General features: G+C 40.5%; 2 protein-coding genes across 2 annotated transcripts in view; one reads left to right on the top strand and one right to left on the bottom strand.

Annotated features, from left to right (window-relative positions):
• Window positions 1–387: 387 nt before the first annotated feature.
• On the bottom strand, window positions 388–6925 carry LOC135087004 (syntaxin-6). Its single transcript, XM_063981861.1, has 6 exons — window positions 6744–6925; window positions 6090–6272; window positions 5088–5181; window positions 4241–4533; window positions 2501–2595; window positions 388–1546 (listed from the first exon to the last, which is right to left on the bottom strand). Exons 1-6 carry the CDS (start codon window positions 6776–6778, stop codon window positions 1470–1472), a joined length of 777 nt encoding a protein of 258 aa, XP_063837931.1. The 5' UTR covers window positions 6779–6925; the 3' UTR covers window positions 388–1469.
• Window positions 6926–7389: 464 nt separating this feature from the next.
• LOC135087026 (exosome complex component 10 homolog) overlaps window positions 7390–18948 on the top strand; it is a 36772-nt gene continuing 25213 nt past the window's right edge. Inside the window, exons 1-5 of the mRNA XM_063981877.1 lie at window positions 7390–7581; window positions 8602–8783; window positions 9686–9848; window positions 11321–11493; window positions 14037–14254. Coding sequence (XP_063837947.1) covers window positions 7519–7581; window positions 8602–8783; window positions 9686–9848; window positions 11321–11493; window positions 14037–14254 — 799 coding nt within the window. The 5' untranslated portion in view covers window positions 7390–7518. The remainder of the gene's footprint in view (window positions 7582–8601; window positions 8784–9685; window positions 9849–11320; window positions 11494–14036; window positions 14255–18948) is intronic.

The raw sequence follows: 18948 nt of genomic DNA on the forward strand, positions 1-18948 counted from the left end.
CTCGTGAACTTGCCTCTTCACAATCTCCCGCCATTCTGGACGCCGTGCTGCCAAACCTTCCCACTGAGAGAGCTCAATGTTGCATCTTTTCATGTGCCGCTTCTGTACATCTTTGTACCTGAGGAGTTGACCGCCATGTTTCCGCTTACCCTCCTCAAGTTCAGAGTAGAAGATGCGCTTCGCCACTCTCTCCTCCGTCATACGTGATACGTGACCACACCATCGAAGCTGGCGACGCATTATACAGGGTGTTAGGTAAATAGGTATATGAGCCGACACTAGCCCATGTTAACATGGTCATATAAACGGTATGGTGAAGTCAGAAAATTTATATCTTCATTTTAATTATTTTAATTTTTATACAAATCTGATTTTCAACAGACTTCAAAAAAGGAGAAGGTTCTCAATTCGACCCGTATGTTTTTTTTTTTCTATGTTTGTTACGCGATAACTCCGCCAATTATGAACCGATTTGAACAAATCTTTTTTCGGCGTATAGGTAATACCTCAAGGGTGGTCCCATTTAAATTTAATAATAGAAAAAACAACCCCCAAGGGTGGAAAATTGGGGATGAACTTTTTTATACGCAATATCTCCCCGCCGATTATAAATCAATTTGAACGATTATTTTTTTGTTGAATAGGTATTATTAAAAGGGTGGTTTCATGCGAATTTGAAGAAAATATTTCACCTCCAAGAGTGGAAAATTGGGGATGAACTTTTTATACGCAATATTTTTAATTTTTAGTTTTTTTCGTGTTCACGCATTTGAAGTCGGTTTTATTTTTTTTAAAAGTTAATTATATAAAATTTATTTTGTATGAAAATTAAAAAAAAATTGGAACTGGACTGGAAGAGAGGTCAGATGATGTGTCTGGCCGATGGTAACTATGCGCCCTCTACCATCGCCCTAGGCCATCCAACTTGCCTTGCTGAATCGTCGAGTCCTCCAAGCCCATTTGCATATCTGCGGTGGGTTGCTTTCCTCGCCAAATCAGACTTTATGCGCTTTGCGGGAAGGATCCGCATAAAACTTGTACATCGAGATGGCAAGCCTCTCATCCAGGTTTAGCCCGTGAGCCGACATCCGAATCATAAATTCTTTGAGTCCTCCTCCAGTACTTCTCTTCTTGAACTTGCCGATCAGCTTGCGCTTTTTTCTCTCGTGCTTCTAGAACCTCGAGAAACGAGGAAAATAACGATTTTCTTCCGCTTGTATTTGTAACGGTTTCTTGCATTTTAATGACAGAAAATTTGGACGAGATCAAAAGAAAATTAAAGACGTAAATTAAAGGGTAACCCACTATGCCTCACTTCAATACATACATATTTTTAAGGGTTAACGTGTATTTTCTCAACGCTACCCTCACGCTACGAGTCTCAAAATAAACTACATTGCGTTGGGTACATCATCTCGGAGTGGCGCGGCTCAGTACACTTAGCTACGGGTTCCTTATGACTTAGGTGTTCAAATTATAACGAACAATATTAGAATAACCACTAGAAGACCTATCAGGATCAAGATGGCCAGCCACTGGCGTCGGTCTGAAACAACACAAGTTAAGGTTAATAAAACAGGTTTTTTGTGTACTATACAGGGTGTCTTGTAATGAGTAATCACCTTGTGCTATTATAGTACGGTCTATTCTACTTTGATGACCTGGATTAGATCAAAGTGGACTTATTTCGCCTGGTGTCCATTTTGATCAACTGGGTGATTAAAGTGAATAGACCGACCGTACAGGTAATTTGCAATTCGGACTGCAGTTAAAGTTTCACGCTGTAAAGGCATTATATGTTTAAAAAGATATTTTTTGTTATAGTATTAAGAATTTTAACACAAATAAGGTAAATCGGAAAGTAATATGCAGTCGGTTTGATTTCCCTGATTACACATGCAGTTTGAAGCATGCGTCCGTGCCGCTCGTTTATAATTCAGCCGGCCTTGGGAGTGCCACTCGCACCTTTCCCGCGCCTATTTTAGTAATACGGTATTGATTGCAGCCGGAGACGCCACTCGTCCTCGTGATTTAGAGGCAGCGAGGTGCATTCAAGATCCTAGTTTCAAATCAAAAAATCAAAATCAAAAGTATTTATTCAGTTTAGAACACAAGTGGCACTTATGAACGTCAAAATATAGTAAATAATAAAAAAAAAGAAAAGGTAGCCCTTATGGGGCACTTTACATGTCTCCTTATCTTTTGGGCCCTACCAGCGCTTCGAGACAAACATATGGCAAGTGCTGAGAAGAAACGCCGGAACAAACTCAGTCACCACTAATTGCCCGGAATTATCTAACGGTAAGAATAACCAAATTCGAGTACATCAAATATGTGCAGACTGAGCTAACCACGCATCCTTGTCATCACTATAGTCTCGAACCTTGAAAACTTTGGACATAAGGGTATTTTTTATATTTTTGCTTACAACGTTTCAATAATTTGCCTAACTGCTGAAGTCGAAGCTGGGATTGTTCTGGCTTATTTAGGTAAGACTCACCATTGTTCATGTGCAGCACCTTGGCCACCTTCTTTATCGTGGAGTCCAGCTTGGAGTCGGCGTTCTCCAGCTCCGTGTTCAGGTCATCCAGCATGCTGTGAACGAGTTAGCATAATCATGAACCATTTAACTAGATTCTTCCTGTCAAATAAGAAACTTCTTCGAAGTCTCTCCTATTACCGGTAGGTCTCAGTTGCTCGGCTAAGGGCTCGTTCCCACGGTAATCCGGTTTTGGACAGTCGTGTGAACACGTGTGTTTGAAATTACAAATTCGAACGGATCTGTTTTTTGCGGGACATTGCAAACGGGATGTTTGTGTGAAAGTTAATATTAAAACATTAAACTACTTAACGGAATTCTGCAAAAAACGGGATATCTCAGTAGGAACGAGCCCTAACGTGTAAGTGCTCAATAATTTGTGGGTAGGTATCTAATAGGTGAAACGACGGAGTAGGTACCCGGAATAGCCACGACTGCTAATGCCAATTCCATAAATCAAAAGACATTGCGGATATCGGAACCAATACCATTGCCGTTATATCAGTGTACATAAAATTATAGTTGGTTGACTGACGTCAGACCTTTTGGGAAGTCATATGAAGATTTCTCGCAGGACAACCAAAAGTAGCATGAGTGGGAGAGTCACTAAGGGCGTTATTGTTGCATTGCGCAATTGGGTATTTGCCACCACTCGCTAATAAATAATAATAAATAATAATAATAAATCTTTGGACAATTTCACACAGCGCCAGCTAGCCCCAAAGTAAGCAACTTAATGCTTGTGTTATGGGTGCTAGCTTAACGGATATACTACTTATATACTTTTTTTTATTTTTTTTTAAATACATAAATATTATACATAGTCACACCCAGACCCGTCACAGAAATTAAAATTCATCATTTCAATTTCTGCCCGGCCGGGAATCGAACCCGGGACCTCTCGGCATAGTAGTCCGTTCTGAACCACTACACCAAACGGCCGACTAAATATATAATAATAATTCTAAAGCACAACTTTTTTTAAAAGGCACTTCATTCTGGTCTTAAAAACTTTATCAATTTTAAATTACCTGTAAAATAAGATTTTTGGTTGCATTGAATTGAAAGAAGTAGTTTAATTGAGTTGACAAAATAGTGACGTCACTGGCTAGTATTGCCATATAACATCTATGGGAGTCTTGACAGTTTTAAAAATTACGTCAATAGGGATGTTTCCTGGGTAAAAAAGCAAGTTTTAATTAGTCCGTCAGCTTATGAAAAACTACTCAACATGTATTTTTCACTTTTTAAAACTAATGAAAATGTAAAGAGATAAAGCGTGCCAAAATTCTAAAGTAAAGGCCCGTGACGTCAATGAGTGCGTAAAAGTGCAGCACTTTGTGACGTCGCGCGGAACTTCAACGCATTATAATTTTGTAATTGTTTGATTGACAATTCAAAATATACGTTTCCAATATATTTTTATTTTAAAACTAGCGGCCGCCCGCGACTTCGTACGCGTGGATCCTGTTTTACCCCCTTTTCCCGAATTTTCTTTGCTATAAACCTCACGGAGCCCGAGACCTTTCCAACGAATGCAAAACCGTGGAAATCGGTTAGTGCGTTCTGGAGTTATAGCGTCAGGGAGGAAAACCCGACTTATTTTTATATAGTAGATTAACGGACTAAAAAAATTTTTTTAGGAAAGTAGCCTATTGATTGGTGTGTGGCAAACACCCTATTGTATGCAGAGATACTCACACGGCCTGGTCGTCGAGCTCGCTGCCGATCTGCTTGGAGAGCGTCTTGAGCGAGCCCACGGAGTGGCTGATGACCTGCAGCTGGTCGTCCTGCGCGCCCAGCATGCGGCGCTGTGCGGCGAGCAGCTCGAGCCGCGGGCTGTCCTGCGAGGCCAGCTTGGAGTACTGGCTGTACTTGGGCGTGCTGGTCCACGAGCCGGCGAAGGGCGGCGGGCTCTCGTCGCCCAGCAGCGGCTCGCGCGCCGTGCCGTCGCTGTCGCGGTTCCGGTTAAGACTCATCTTCGTCTTCATCACCTGCGGACGTCACGACCCTCTTTGAGTAAACTCATTCAAACCACCCAGGTGCGATTGTGGTCAAATACCTGCCTTGTTATGCAAAAAAAAAACTGGAAATCAGTTTATCCTTCTTCCCATTCAGATGTACCTTATCACAAATAGGCAACTAGGGCAGTTTTCTGTTGAAGTTCCTATATTTTAGCATAACTATTATTACAATTTATGTTATGCCCTGCGTGCCCAAGCAACTGCACGCAGGAAGGTTTAATGAAGGCTGCTGACAACGCCATTCTTGTGGCGGAGTTTTGGGCCGACGCTGTGTAGGTTTGTTGTCGACACGACAAGAAGAAGAAGAATTTATGTTATTCAAGTGTTTGATTTAACAATAGGACTACAATTACTTATTAGATTCTAAACGTTAATTGCTATTAAAACCAAGTCACGGCACAGGAGCGGAGCCCCGCCCTGCTTCGCCTACATATCGCCCACACTAATGAGAGTGCCAATTTTGTCACAAAATATAAAAATCAACTGAAAGGAAATTAACTGGAGAAAATACATATTTTTCTTACCTTCACCTCCTGCTTAGTAGCTTCTATGAAAGTCCTCCTGTCGCAAATTTCTTTATTGTCGATTTTAAATTTCGATGAGTTTTTTTCTACAATGCTTGTGTCAGTGTTAAGGAATTATTGGGATGTAATCTCAAAGCTGACATTTATTTTATGCAAAATAAATAAGTATTGAAAAATGTTTGACTTATCACTGGAACATACACAGTATGCAGTAACAGTTATTAAAGTTATTTTTAATACTAATACTAACTTAATTTTTTCCAGTTGTGGTGATTATGCAAAAACAAAACACCAAAGTAAAAACTTAAGTTTACTGAAGAATTTGTAATAAATAAGTCATATTGTAGGTTAATACAAGACCAAGACTACAGTGCTGGTGAAAAGCTGAGGAACAAATCTGCGGGCGTTTCCCGCAGCACTGAAGAAGAGGATATCAAGTAGTTTTATTTACTTGCTTGCTTAAATGTTTTGTATGTTTGAATTTGAATTGCTGCCTGCATGTTATGTGTTTGATTAAATACTTAGTTGTATATTGGATACATTATTGCATGCTGCATGACTACACCCAGTAGAATAATTTTTTTAAAGATTATTAGTAATTTATTTGTCCGTTAGCCCCTCGTACTAAGCTAAATATGCTTGTCATGAGTGAGCTCACCACAATAGTCAAGCGGTGGCGGGGCCGAACCCGCGTTCCCCGGATCACGAGTCGGCCAGTCCGACCCCTTCACCGTTCGGCTATCGTGGCTTCAGATATAACAAAATCAGATCATCGTACTATGAAATAAAGGAATAATAATGATGAGAGTAGTTTGTCATGAAATCATCATGTAAACGTTTACACAGCTGTAGGATAAACTGATCTTACTTAAAACATATCATACATAACATGAAATTATGAAGAAATAAATAAAATTTCGCAATAGCAGCATAGGCTGAATACAAAGTAACAATGTAAAAGCTAAACACTAGTAGTAACTTTATGTGAACGTGAGTTTAAACATAAAAAGGATATTGATGGTGTCCTCGAGGTCCTCCAAGTCCCACTCGATGCTGCGCAGCGCATTCCTCAGCTCCGTGGAGGTCCACTCCACCTCGGGGCTGGTGGGCGCGACGGGCGCCTTGGAGATCTCCTGCCAGCGCAGGTACAGGCCCCTGGTCTTGTTTAATGCTTTGAACACCTCACTGTTCACATAAACACATGACATTGGCTAATCTCTCTCATCACCATCGAGATGAAATGGAAAGACAACTTGAGTTTTTTAAATATTTTCTTTACAATCATAATTATTTAATCAGTTATTTCTTCATGATAGAAATAATAATAAATTATCCAATACAATGGTAGTGAAACAAGTAAGTTTCAAAATAATCAATGTGAAAATGTTTACATTTGAGTGGCCACACACTAATCACAATGCATCATAGCTATAATTTGTTTGTCTTTTAACTACGCCTACTTTCAAGGCCTTATTGTATTGTGCTTCATTATTGGAATAAATAGAGCAAACAAATACTCTAGGTATTATCAAAATTGTTAGCCTAAATGCAAAGGGGATGAAAAAGTTGAATCATGTGTGGTCCAGGCGATGCGCCGCCATGGCGGCCGAGCGAGCGGCTGCAGCGCAGTCTCGCGGCCGCGCGCCGTGCACTTACTCTTTGACGACGTAGAATGGGTCCTCTAAAGTCATGACAATGAATGGCAGCGTCCCGGCTGAACCGCACTCATGTGACGGAGGGTGTAACCACGGCCGCGGACAATCTCCACTTATGCATGGAGATATAAACACAGGTGGCTCCCGGCTATCCCTGGCCTGTCCCACAAAATATCGACAACATGATACATACCACTGTATAGGCCGACGGGCCGCTCGATGAATGCCGAATATTCTCTATCCTTTGCTCTCTCGCCACAACGCAAACTCAGAAGGCTGGGACTCGAGCCGAAGTCGATCTGCGCAACCGCGCAGCGCGCAATAGCTCACTTGTAGAACCGATGCGACGCCAAACGAGCATCAACGCGGTGTAACCCACACAGCAGCCACGTTTACAAACACATCCACCCCTCCTCGCCTCCCAAAACCCTACTTTCTCAAATTCTCACCCCCTGACTGCTGGCTCAGCAATTCTATCTAATGTCAATGTCAGCTGTTGTGCCTTGTTCCTGTCAGATATCTGTCAGAATTGTACTATCACAGCTTTGGGAACATGCTATTTGCCAGCATATTCGTTCTGGTAGTTTTGATAAATGTAGTATGGCAGCCCCAAAACCATCGACAAACCATGACATTGATTGAACATTGAACGATCGCAGTGTCATTCATTCACAGATTTTTAGTTTTTTCATTCACTCTTCACAGCTTGCACTCGATAAATTAGGTTTAGTCCGATTTATTTTAATAATTTACTGTTTTAGTTTATCGATTGCAAAATGAATTCCGTGCTAAACCCAGAGGCCCCAGAATTTTACCCACATTTGACAACAGTAACACAGGTGCGTAGTTCGCTGCTCTATTTTCGACTTATCTCCCCAATGACAACAATCAGCATGTGTTTTTACTGTTAGGATTTGTCATTTCCTTTACGAATAAATAAATTATTCAATTGAGAGCGATTGATTGTACATAAATAGTGCAGCGGAGTCTATGAGGGGAGCTGCTTCGAGCGTACCCTTCGATAAGAACGAATCGCAGAGGGGCGCACAGTGTGCTCTAGCTATAGCTATGTGCTGCTTCCAGGACAAAGGGGGCGAGCCGTCTGGCGCCCGCCGGCCCCTGGGAGGTGCACTGACCCCCTGCACTGCCATTATTTGTTGAGACTCAATGCATTCTTATTGAACAAATTGTCGACGATCATTTCTTAGACTCTCCATAGTATTCCACATGAATATGCTCACAAAAGAAGTTGATTACAGTATAATACGAGCTTCCTTTCCATTCTTCGGTTGCAGTCAGGTTCTGTAGTCTGCTGATATTGTATGCTGCTGATAATATGACTATATAGGTAACCACTGATTTACTTGGTCCTTAATCACATGTAGATGTAGGTGCAACTTACATGTCTACAGAATAATATGAAGTTTAGTAGTTCTCTAGTTTTTGTTGAGCAAATCAAGAGAATAATTGAGCCAATATTCAATTAGTGAAGCTCTCAATAGCTGACCTCCATTCGCAACCTGTCTAAACAATAGCCACCTTGATTATCAGTACTTGGGCTGCTTTTGGCTACTGTTGCAATGTTTTGCAAGTTCACATTGTTATCATTCTCTAGAAAAAGGTTTAACCACTGCTGATTTAACAAAATAAGGAGATTGGTCAAGGTGTCTTTCAGCATTAGATATTGCATTAGTATTGGGGACATTCTATGTTGTAATGAGTCACAAGTATGTAATTTGTATGAAGCACATGTAAGTGTTATTAATACAGAAAATATTCCAAACTCCCAAACACTACTGTACCTAGCCTCAGTGGCAGCGATGGATGCCATAATGAAGTAGACTTATGTTTGCCTCCAGGGTGGCTACACAACTGTACATAGAACAATAAGATCAACAAACCAGATGCCAGTGGGTGCCTCCTACGACATATTCAAGACTTTTACAGATTTTAACGTTGTCACATGCCAATTAAGTGAAAATGTTGTTGTACAATCAAACCAAATACTTGTAACAGAGTTACCAGCTGTGAAGTTGAAACTGTAAGTACTGCAATTATTGTTTTCTGATTATATTTAAGCTAGCAGTAATTTCTAGACCTGGCTGTGTATGCTTTGACAGTGTTAGAGTACTCACTCTAAGTATATTTCTGCTTCTGCGAATCATTATTATCATAGTCTGCTTGGGTGCAACTGTGTTTATCCTTCAAGCTGGCCAACCATACATGTCATAGATATTCATTTAACTAAATATTGTCCTATTCAACCTTCAACGCTTTGTTATCATAAAACCACAAGACTTTCTAAACACTATCCTGGAATCACAAAGATACTAAAACTAAGTTTTATTATTTGTTCAGCAGTGCGAATTTATTTCCTATTAATATGCTATGCTATACTAGTGTATTGAATTTAGTGCATAGAAAATTATGATTCTAGTGATACTGAGTTGAAGTATTTATTTTTAAACTTCTGGTTACTTTGTTCAATAGCTTCTTTTATTTTCTGATTTATTTCATACATTTATAACATTATTTTTTGTTCTGAGTCATCTAATAACATACTATTTGATAGTTATTTATTCTTTTTCATGTGTATATAAGTGCTTTTAAGTGTAATTTGTAGGTACAATATCTCAGTTTTTATGTGGGTAAATAAAATTAATAAAAATGTAACTTAAACAACTGGCCTTATTATTTTACTGTTTATCATGTTACTTGAGGAAAAACAATTGGAATTTTAGTTCAGGGATAGTCATTCATAATTTCATACTCATCTACCATTTTCATTGCTTTTTATTTTTAATTTTGTATCTTTATTTTTTTATTTAATCATAATCATATAATCTGCTGCCTAATAGTACTTAAAGTTAAAAATAGTAGTATATTGAGATATAGAAGTGTGAAGTACGAAGGGTTGGTAACACGGCGGCGCTTCTGTGGCAGGAATGACAACGAATACAACACGGAGAAGGTGGTGGACGCCAACGACAGCATGCTCGACCGCATCAACCTGCACGTGGACATGCTGAGCGGCGCGCTCCGGCCCAGCGCCGCCTTCCTGGGCGGCCTGGCGCGCCCGCCCGCGCCCGTCATCGCCAAGATCGAGGTACCACCACCACCACCACCACCATACTACACCACCACAACACTAAAGTCTGTTCGCCGAGAGTTGATAAATATTATGAAATGTCTTGCAATAGCGACTGTCGCTTAATTATCGCATTCTGTATGGCGGGCGTCGTTTGTCACAACGCGCACTGAGTACCATGGTACGAGCCACGCAGCTGTCGTCAAGCGCCCCGGCCGGCGGGCCGCAATGTGTGAAACGGAATAGATTTATTTTACATAAGACCGAAATGAATGGTATGACAGTGGGTAGGGCTTTGCCCAACATTGGGATACACTATAAGCCACTTGATAATAATGAAATACTTTTATTTATATCGACAAAAATATTAGCGGGCCGCAATTTATAATGAGTTTAGAACCTCTGATATTTAATTTTTTTTATCAACTCTCGGCGAACAGACTTTACACCATAGTCGGTAAGCTTTGAAGGGCAATCGACATCGCAGTTAGCCTACTCTAACCATCCTAGATACCTCCCACGAAGCAAGCAGCCTTTATAGGCCGCTACAGGCTTCCTCCAGCACCACTATACCACCACCTTCACACCACACGCGAATACGCGCGCGCCGGGTCGATCGTGACCCGCCAGCCGCCACGTCATAGAAACAAGTTTCACCATTTCACTCGTCAATACCGATTGTATCTTATGCATATTCAATTATAAATAACTTGAAAATATCAAACTGCCTAGCCGCGATTTTGTTTCATCAATGTTCGATGCATTATGTATATTAGGACCAAAACCAACCAATTCGTCACGGTACATTTGAAGCGACAATAGCCCTACGGCGCAGGTGTTGAACTGGTCGACTCGTGATCCAAGGAGCGCGGGTTCGAACCCCGCCGCTAGACTATCGTGATGTGGTGAACCCATTCGTAACACAAGCTTATTTTTCTGAGTACGAGGGGTTAACAGGACTATTAGTAATGTGTTCAATAAAAATTACTAATATTCTTTTACTGTAGTATTTTTTCTTTCTTAAACAAAGAGTTACTATACAATCATATTTTAAAGTAAAATATAGTAAAAACAACTCTTATTCGAGTACAATTACTGTATTCTTCTTATTCGAGTACTGATGGGAGTACAATTTCATCTGAAACAGACGAATAATAGAAACAATAATTATGAAGTTAGATTTTTTATATTTTATTTTACCACATAAATTATCACATTAATACTTTGTAGAGTTCCAAAGGAATCCTTTATAGCAGTGTTTTTCAACCTGTGGGTCGAAACAGTACTAACATACGTATAACAGACTATCAAACTCGAAACGCGAAACGTCACATAGATCATCTTAGGTGAAAAATAAAAATACTGCAGATGCTGTTAAGGTTTTGCAAACTCGATGTGCTCACGATGTCACGAAACTTTGTATATGACGTGTCTAAGATATCAAAGGCTACTGAAGTTGATGCAGAAACTCATAGCTGTGGTGTTGGCAGGTGGGATCGACCATGTTCATCGGCGCCAAGAACATCCCGCGGCCGCAGCTTCTGTTCAAGGAGCCGGTGGACAACTCCGACAGCCTGTGGGTGCCCAAGATCTCCGACAAGCCCAACAACATCAAGCCGCTGGCGCTCAACATCCTCTACAACGAGAACGGAGAAGCAGTCGGGTGAGTTCTCCGCTTTCAACCTCTCTACTTCACGGCTTTGTGTCAATGAGAACCATTTGTTACTGAGGCAATAAAGGAAAATACTTTGTCAATCAAAACCTACTTGCACATAATACTTCGACAGGGGTCAAGCGTAATAAAAGAGGAATTATATTCAGTGTCCTTTATATTGCTTGTCGTTCACGATTGATATGCTAATAAGCGACATTGAGAATGAAGACAGTACATTGTTAACAACTAAAGAATATACGGCCTTAGGTATTGCGACTTCATGCAGCATAGTATGTTCTTAATTAAGCGTATGTGACTACAAAGTAGTGCAGTGCGGCAATGTAGTCCCCTCTTAGGGAATTGATCCGTCTCCCAGGCAATTGGCGCGGTGACGCGGACGGACGGACTGCGCCAATCTAAACTAATTAACGGCCCAGATTGAAGCGGAGCGGGCACTGCGCACAAAGTCTAAATTCATTTCAGAACTAAGGTTTTATTGATGCTGAGATGCGTCCAATCATTTACATTGACTTGACGCTGAAATGCGTTGTCGATGCTAATCATTTAGATTGAATGGACACACATCGAGAAACATACATTTAGGTCGTCAGCAATCGAATTATTCGCAAACTGCTTCGCATTTTCTGCAAGACTTGCGCCTTTTTTACCCTGGATTAGTCGGTCGTGCTGTCTGATAATAATTAGTTTTTTTTATATAGCTCATTGTTCAATTCAATTAAAATATAACTATTTTAAAAGTTGCTAGCTTCGAAGAAAAAAAATTATAAGTTGCCAAATTGCCTCCTAGATTAATCAATAAAATATAGCATTTTTTAGTGTTCATATTGAATAGTAGAAGGACATTGATGGACGAAGTACTATGCATTCAACTCGCCCGTAAGCGCGCGGTCAGAATTTACCGATCTGGCCCTTAATTAATTAACATTATAATACTTATCTAAGTAAGTTTGCGTACGGTTACCATCGCTACCATTTATAAATCTGTACATTTACCATTTTATCCTTACTTAATTTTTTAGATTTACACCTGACAATTATTAATAGGCTAGTTTTTAAAAAAATACTATTAGTCCGTCAATTATTATAGCTTCAAATAATATTTAACACATATTTTTTACTTGTTAATCAAACAAGTAATTAGGAAGTTATGATGCGATGAAGTTCCGCGTGACCTAACAAAGTGATACACTTTTAAGCATTTCTTGACGTCACGGGCCTCTTCTTTTGAACTTTGGCACGGTTTATCTCTTTCGATTTTCATTAGTTTGAATAAGTGAAAAATACGTTTCGAGTATTTTTTGATGACATTTTGACGGACTAATTTAAACTTGCTTTTTCACACAGGAAACATCCCTCTTGATATCGTGTCAAATAAGTCCTTCTGTGACAAACTGAATTTCACACAACCAAAGCTGGCATACCCTAAATACCCTAAAAACGATCGCGAAGTCTACCTACATAATAAAAAAAGTTATATAGAATATAGATTTAATAACGATGTAAAGAGTTGATTAAAGGGGTGTCCAGAGATAATCCTGGTCAAGGACGAGGGCTGGCACTAAAGGGCCGCGTTGTTTGCAGCTGGCGCGGCTTGCGTCGGCGCGGGGTCAAGCGGAGCGCGCCTCGTTATATTGAAGTGTTTACATCGAGACTGCTCCGCGACACACAGCTTCTCGTTTATAAACACAGGGATATGCAAATAATATCCTCATACCTTTGAAGCTTTACGTATTCTATTTTGTTCCGTTCATTTCGTCGCTAACTATAAAAACTTACTTGTATTTTTTTATGTAATGAGCGAAAAAGGGAAAATACTAATATGTAATTACGAAGTAAGAATACTAAAGTGACATAAAGGCATTGCTCAATGCTTGTTTTTCTTGCTTGAGGACATTAGGTAAAATTCACACATCAAGGTTAAATGTAGATAAAGCATTAACAATAATTAGGTCTCTTACTTACATTCAATTGATCAGTTATAAATTTTTCATACTTATCCAGCTACGATGCAGGGGCTATCTTATGGGCATAAGTACCTAAGTATATATTACAGTGCGTTTGTTAATCGTTTATTTATGTGGATTGTGCAGGTATACATATACTTATATTTTTTTTTTCCTGTAAAAAAAAATTTGCTAAATTTGCCGCCCCTCTAAATCTGCCGCCCTAGGCACTGGCCTACTTGGCCTATTGGTAAATCCGCCACTGATGGGTACCTTACCAATACGCCCATGATTAATTTAGATGTAACAAAAAAATTGTATTGTAGATAGACGACATGAATCGTGGTGTCACCGTATTGTATTACTTGCTTTTTAAAATATAGCCTATAGTTATTTTCATGTATAGACAATAAATAATACTGTAAAGTTTCATCAAAATCTTTTGAGTAGCTTTGGCGTGAAAGAGCACAAATGTCTAGACATCCAAACAAACTTTCGCATTTGTAATATTAGTAGTGGTGCAGTCGACATAAATCGTGCTGGTCGCCGTATTGTATAATATTAAATATATTTTGCGTTTGTGTCTAGATACGAGCACCCGTACAAAGTGGAGCTGGAGCTGTACCAGCCGCCGAGCTGGCTGCTGGAGCCGGAGCCCGAGGCTCCCGCGTTCCCTCCGCCGCCCGAGGACACGCGGCTGACGCTCGTGGAGACCGCCGAGCAGCTGGACCGGCTCGTCGCGCACCTGGGCTCCGTGCGCGAGCTGGCCGTCGACCTGGAGCACCACTCCTACCGCTCGTACCAAGGTGAGTCCACCACTCCTACCGCTCCTACCAAGGTGAGTCCACCACTCCTACCGCTCCTACCAAGGTGAGTCCACCACTCATACCGCTCCTACCAAGGTGAGTCCGCCACTCCTACCGCTCCTACCAAGGTGAGTCCACCACTCCTACCGCTCCTACCAAGGTGAGTCCACCACTCCTACCGCTCCTACCAAGGTGAGTCCACCACTCCTACCGCTCCTACCAAGGTGAGTCCACCACTCATACCGCTCCTACCAAGGTGAGTCCACCACTCCTACCGCTCCTACCAAGGTGAGTCCACCACTCCTACCGCTCCTACCAAGGTGAGTCCACCACTCCTACCGCTCCTACCAAGGTGAGTCCACCACTCCTACCGCTCGTACCAAGGTGAGTCCACCACTCCTACCGCTCCTACCAAGGTGAGTCCACCACTCCTACCGCTCCTACTAAGGTGAGCCCGCCTGCCCGCCCATCCTGAATGGTTTAAAAAAGGCCCTGAAAAAGAAATGACCAGTAAGCTTAGGGAATGGCTGACCACTTCCCGCTTTTTCAGTGTTCAGGAATTTCTGGACAAAAAATGTGCATGTTAATGTATTTTAGCAGAATACTTAGAGCGTTTACAACACCATCTGTAACAACCTATCCTTTCCAAATAAATGTTTGCTTTAACCCTGTGTGGCTCGGCATTTGTAATAAATAAGCTCAAACTAAATAACAATATCGTTTTTGTTCTGTACACGATTAAATTTTGATTCGATTCAATCGAACAAAAGCCACATTTTTAATCAGCACAATAAATTGTATAAGTACATAAGATGTCTGTTTTTTGTTCGTTCAGGAAATAATCAGTCTTACATACAGGAAATCAAAATAATACTTACGTCTAATTAGAAATTTTGCAGAATTCATAAATAGTCGGTAATTTTATATTTTAGAATGTAATGTTCTTGTAGTTATTAATAAATGTTTTAAAATTGCATTTAAAATTTGCAAAAAAAACCTTGCCTCGAGACCTCGGCAGTGAAACTAATTAACACGCACATCGCCGCTATCAGTTTCCCGCACTGGCAGCGTAGTGGAATGAGAGATTGATTGGTATTGAAATAATTTAACGACATGACATAATAATATGTATAATGAAAATAATTTTAATATTTTATAGCACTGCAATTTGATAACATAATCCGCAACCGGTTCGAATGAGGGCTATCGTTTTTATACTTAACAGTTGGCACCCCTGGCGATTGACAGGACCTTACTCTACAGAGGCGCCATCTTGATGAGTGCAAATGCGATAGTCCTCCTACCACTTTAGCGCTCACCAGTTGGTGCCACTGTCTTCGCTACTAGCAAGTGACAGGACCTTACTCTACAGTGGCGCTAACTGGTGAGCGCTAAAACGATAGCCCTCATTGCAAGCTTGTCGCGACAAGGAAAAAGTTCCGTGCTTTTAAGCGATTTTGTGAAAAATATTATTGGCAGGTAGTTGCTAATTGCTCATATAGGCCCCTTAATTTAATTTATTGTCCGTGGTGCATAATCTTTTCTTAAAGGTTTCAAACCTTTGTTTGTCACCTGTCATCCGCTTTGCAATGGAGGGAAGTCGAACCTTAATTTCGAACTCCTGTGTTCTTCTGATTAATTTCGTTGCGGGTCCAATGACAGTTTAACTTTCCCCCGGGACAAACTTGACCTTCATTGGTTGGGTTTTTGTGGCGGTCAAGCCGTAGAATCCTGGCTACACAGGAGTTGCAGTGGTGGGAACGAGAGGTGGGAATAGTCCCGAAGCATGTCCGCGCGGCGGGTCTGCAGCGAGCTGGCTGCGTCCGCAGCCGGCGCCGAGGGGAGGCCACCATTCGTAACGGTCTTTAGGCACATGTTCATATCAGAGCTTAACTCGTTCGGCCTATTATTGTTCTCTATCTTAAATAAGATGTAAAAAGGGGAACAAATCAACAGTACCGTTTATAAAACATTCTAAAGACTACTTTTTAAGCTGACAGTCGACCAACTGCCGTCTGTTGCTATTGGAAATCTGATATTATCTTTTCATTTACTGGGATAACGAATATATATTATTATCGAGGCAAAACGAGGATCGTGTGATGTCCATAAAATTATGGCGGTGAACGCTTCCCATCGGAACACACGCGTCCGTTGGCCGGCCTCCTTTAGCGAAAAGACATAAGACTTTGATAATGAACGACAAACGTGACCTACTTTCAATAACATGCATATTACAATTTCTTTTTAAACATTACAATATACTGGATTACACTAGTAAGTCGAAACAAGACCTTGTACCAACACTATACTGTATAAAACATTGCTACCTTCGATTGCAATGAAGCGTCGAAATTAGGAAAAGTATAGGTTGATGTATGCGATGCTCCTTGAAACATAAGAAGGCTGTTAGTATGCGGCGCGCGCCAATGCCGCGTTATCTTATCGCGAGGCCGCGGATTCGCTTTCTTCTGCGGGCCGCTATCAGTCCCTGTTTATTTGAACAACCGTATCTATAGTCTGCGGGATGCTAGGGAAGTAAAAATTTCCAAAAAATGTTGACAAACAACCCTCGAACTCCAGATAAAATTAAAAATAACAGTGTCATTTATTTATTTATTTATTTATTTATTAGGTACACCAACAAAGTCACATACACAATACAGTTCATACATTTTAACATGGTTTAACACATGATACGTATATGACCTCAATTACAGGTATACACAGCATTTCTTTTTGCAATGTTAGGGTAATTATACACTAGTAAAAACAAAAATCAATTGAATAGAGTCTAGAGTTTAAGAACCGAACAATATAAAGGACTTTGTAATTGTTCATTTTGTTCGGTGCCTAAGTCGTTCCGAATACAGGCTTGAGTTTTGACTTAAATTTAGGGAGGCTGTCACCGAAAACGTCAAGACCGGTGTCTGTGTCTGGGTTGCAAGCCACCGCTTTATTATACGTTGCACACAACCGGTTAAGTGGCGAGTTTTGGCCTAACTTAGTTTTGCACAAGGGGATGTGAAAGAGGTCTCTACAGAGATAGCGAGAACTTTGCCTTGGAACACGAAAACGAATTTTTTCAAGTGAGTCTTGGGAAACTACCATGCCGTTGAGAAGTTTGTACAAGAAAAGTAAGTCTAGCGCCTTGCGACGGTCGCATAGTTTCTGCATTTTGAAGAAATCAAGACGTTCTTCATAGCTGTTGTGCACGGTAATCTGACCGCGACTGACAAAAGCTAGATGTCGCGTGAAAGAGCGGTTTATTCTTTCTATTCTGTTGATGTGTGTGTTGAAAAAAGGATTCCATACTATGCTGCTGAATTCGAGAATAGACCTAACAAGGGAATTATAGAGAGCTATTTTGGCGTCAATTCGACGAAAATCTTTTGTGGCACGTTTGAGGAAGCCAAGCATACGGGAAGCCCGGTTGACGATGTTATTATAGTGCGATATGAATGATAACTTTTTATCCAGGATGACACCCAAATCTCTTATCTCATCCACCCTGCCAACCTGAGAACCATTTATTGAGTAAGAGGTCTGAAGAGGGATTCTTTTTTTAGTGAAAGTTATATGGTGACATTTTGCCACGTTTAAGATCATTTTATTGTCCTGGCACTACTGATAAACGGACTCTATATCTTCCTGCAAAAATGCGGAGTCCTCCCAGGATTTAATTTCGCGGTATATTTTCATGTCATATGATAAAACATTTGGAAATTAGTTATTATGCTTACAAAGCAATATCGCGCAAAGCAAATAATACGTGCTGTATTTAGAACGTGACCGCGCTAGTAGTACGTGCCTGCAGCCTCAGACAGCAGCGCCACCTACGGCTGGCTGGCGCGGCGTCACGTTCGACGATGACTGATAGTAGTCAATTGAAACTGCGATTGTCCCTTAAGGTCAAAGAACACCTGTTTATGTAAAGTTTATCTCAAGATGATATGGCTTCTCTAGTGTCCAAATAAGTAAGCTCTGGTCACGGTAATACTATCATACAGTATTGTAACTTCATATAAACCGAAGAAACGCGAGCTTTCCTTCGAATTTCAAATCTCGGGACGCGATCGAGATGAAAAAAATACGGGGTGACGCGAATGTGCCGAACGGACGTCGATGGCCTAGTGTTGAAAATGACTATGGTGATTGAATTTGACTGACCATCATTTACGGTCAAATTTGTCAAAAACTAGTCATTAACTGTCAGAAATGGTCATTTTCAGTCAGTTTGATTTGAAATGAAAATTATATATTGTATAAAACCAGCTTTTGCCAGCGATTTCGCCCGCCTGAAATTAAAGTAACAGGTCATTAAGTACTCATTATGATTAGTAGATTCAAAATTATTTTAGTACATTTTTTTAAATTAAATCTACTAATCACAAAACAACACGCATTTTTATCCTATTCCATTCACGAAGTATTTTGTTTGTCTAAACAAAAAAAAATTACAATCACAAAACTAGATAAAAATTCTAAGTAGACAGATGTAATTAGAATGGGTACTGTAGGTGAGCAGCCCTATCGCATGTTGTCATACCGTGACGTACCGCGGGGCTGCTGACATTTATTTCAAAAGTATGGCCGAGTTGGAATACTGTATAGATAGTATTACCGTGCTCTGGTGTCCAAATATAGAACTATTGAAATCAACTACATGCTTACTTTATGAACATCCATACTCC

This window comes from Ostrinia nubilalis, chromosome Z, assembly GCF_963855985.1.
Source record: "Ostrinia nubilalis chromosome Z, ilOstNubi1.1, whole genome shotgun sequence".
NCBI classification, from domain to species: domain Eukaryota; kingdom Metazoa; phylum Arthropoda; class Insecta; order Lepidoptera; family Crambidae; genus Ostrinia; species Ostrinia nubilalis.

Excerpts from the sequence above, each read along its gene's own strand:
- LOC135087004 (XM_063981861.1), bottom strand. The coding sequence starts at position 6,778 with ATGACTTTAGAGGACCCATTCTACGTCGTCAAAGA. Across the intron at positions 6,273-6,743 it reads CCATTCTACGTCGTCAAAGA|TGAGGTGTTCAAAGCATTAA; the intron begins GTAAGTGCACGG and ends TTATGTGAACAG. Across the intron at positions 2,596-4,240 it reads GAGCTCGACGACCAGGCCGT|CATGCTGGATGACCTGAACA; the intron begins GTGAGTATCTCT and ends ACTCGTTCACAG.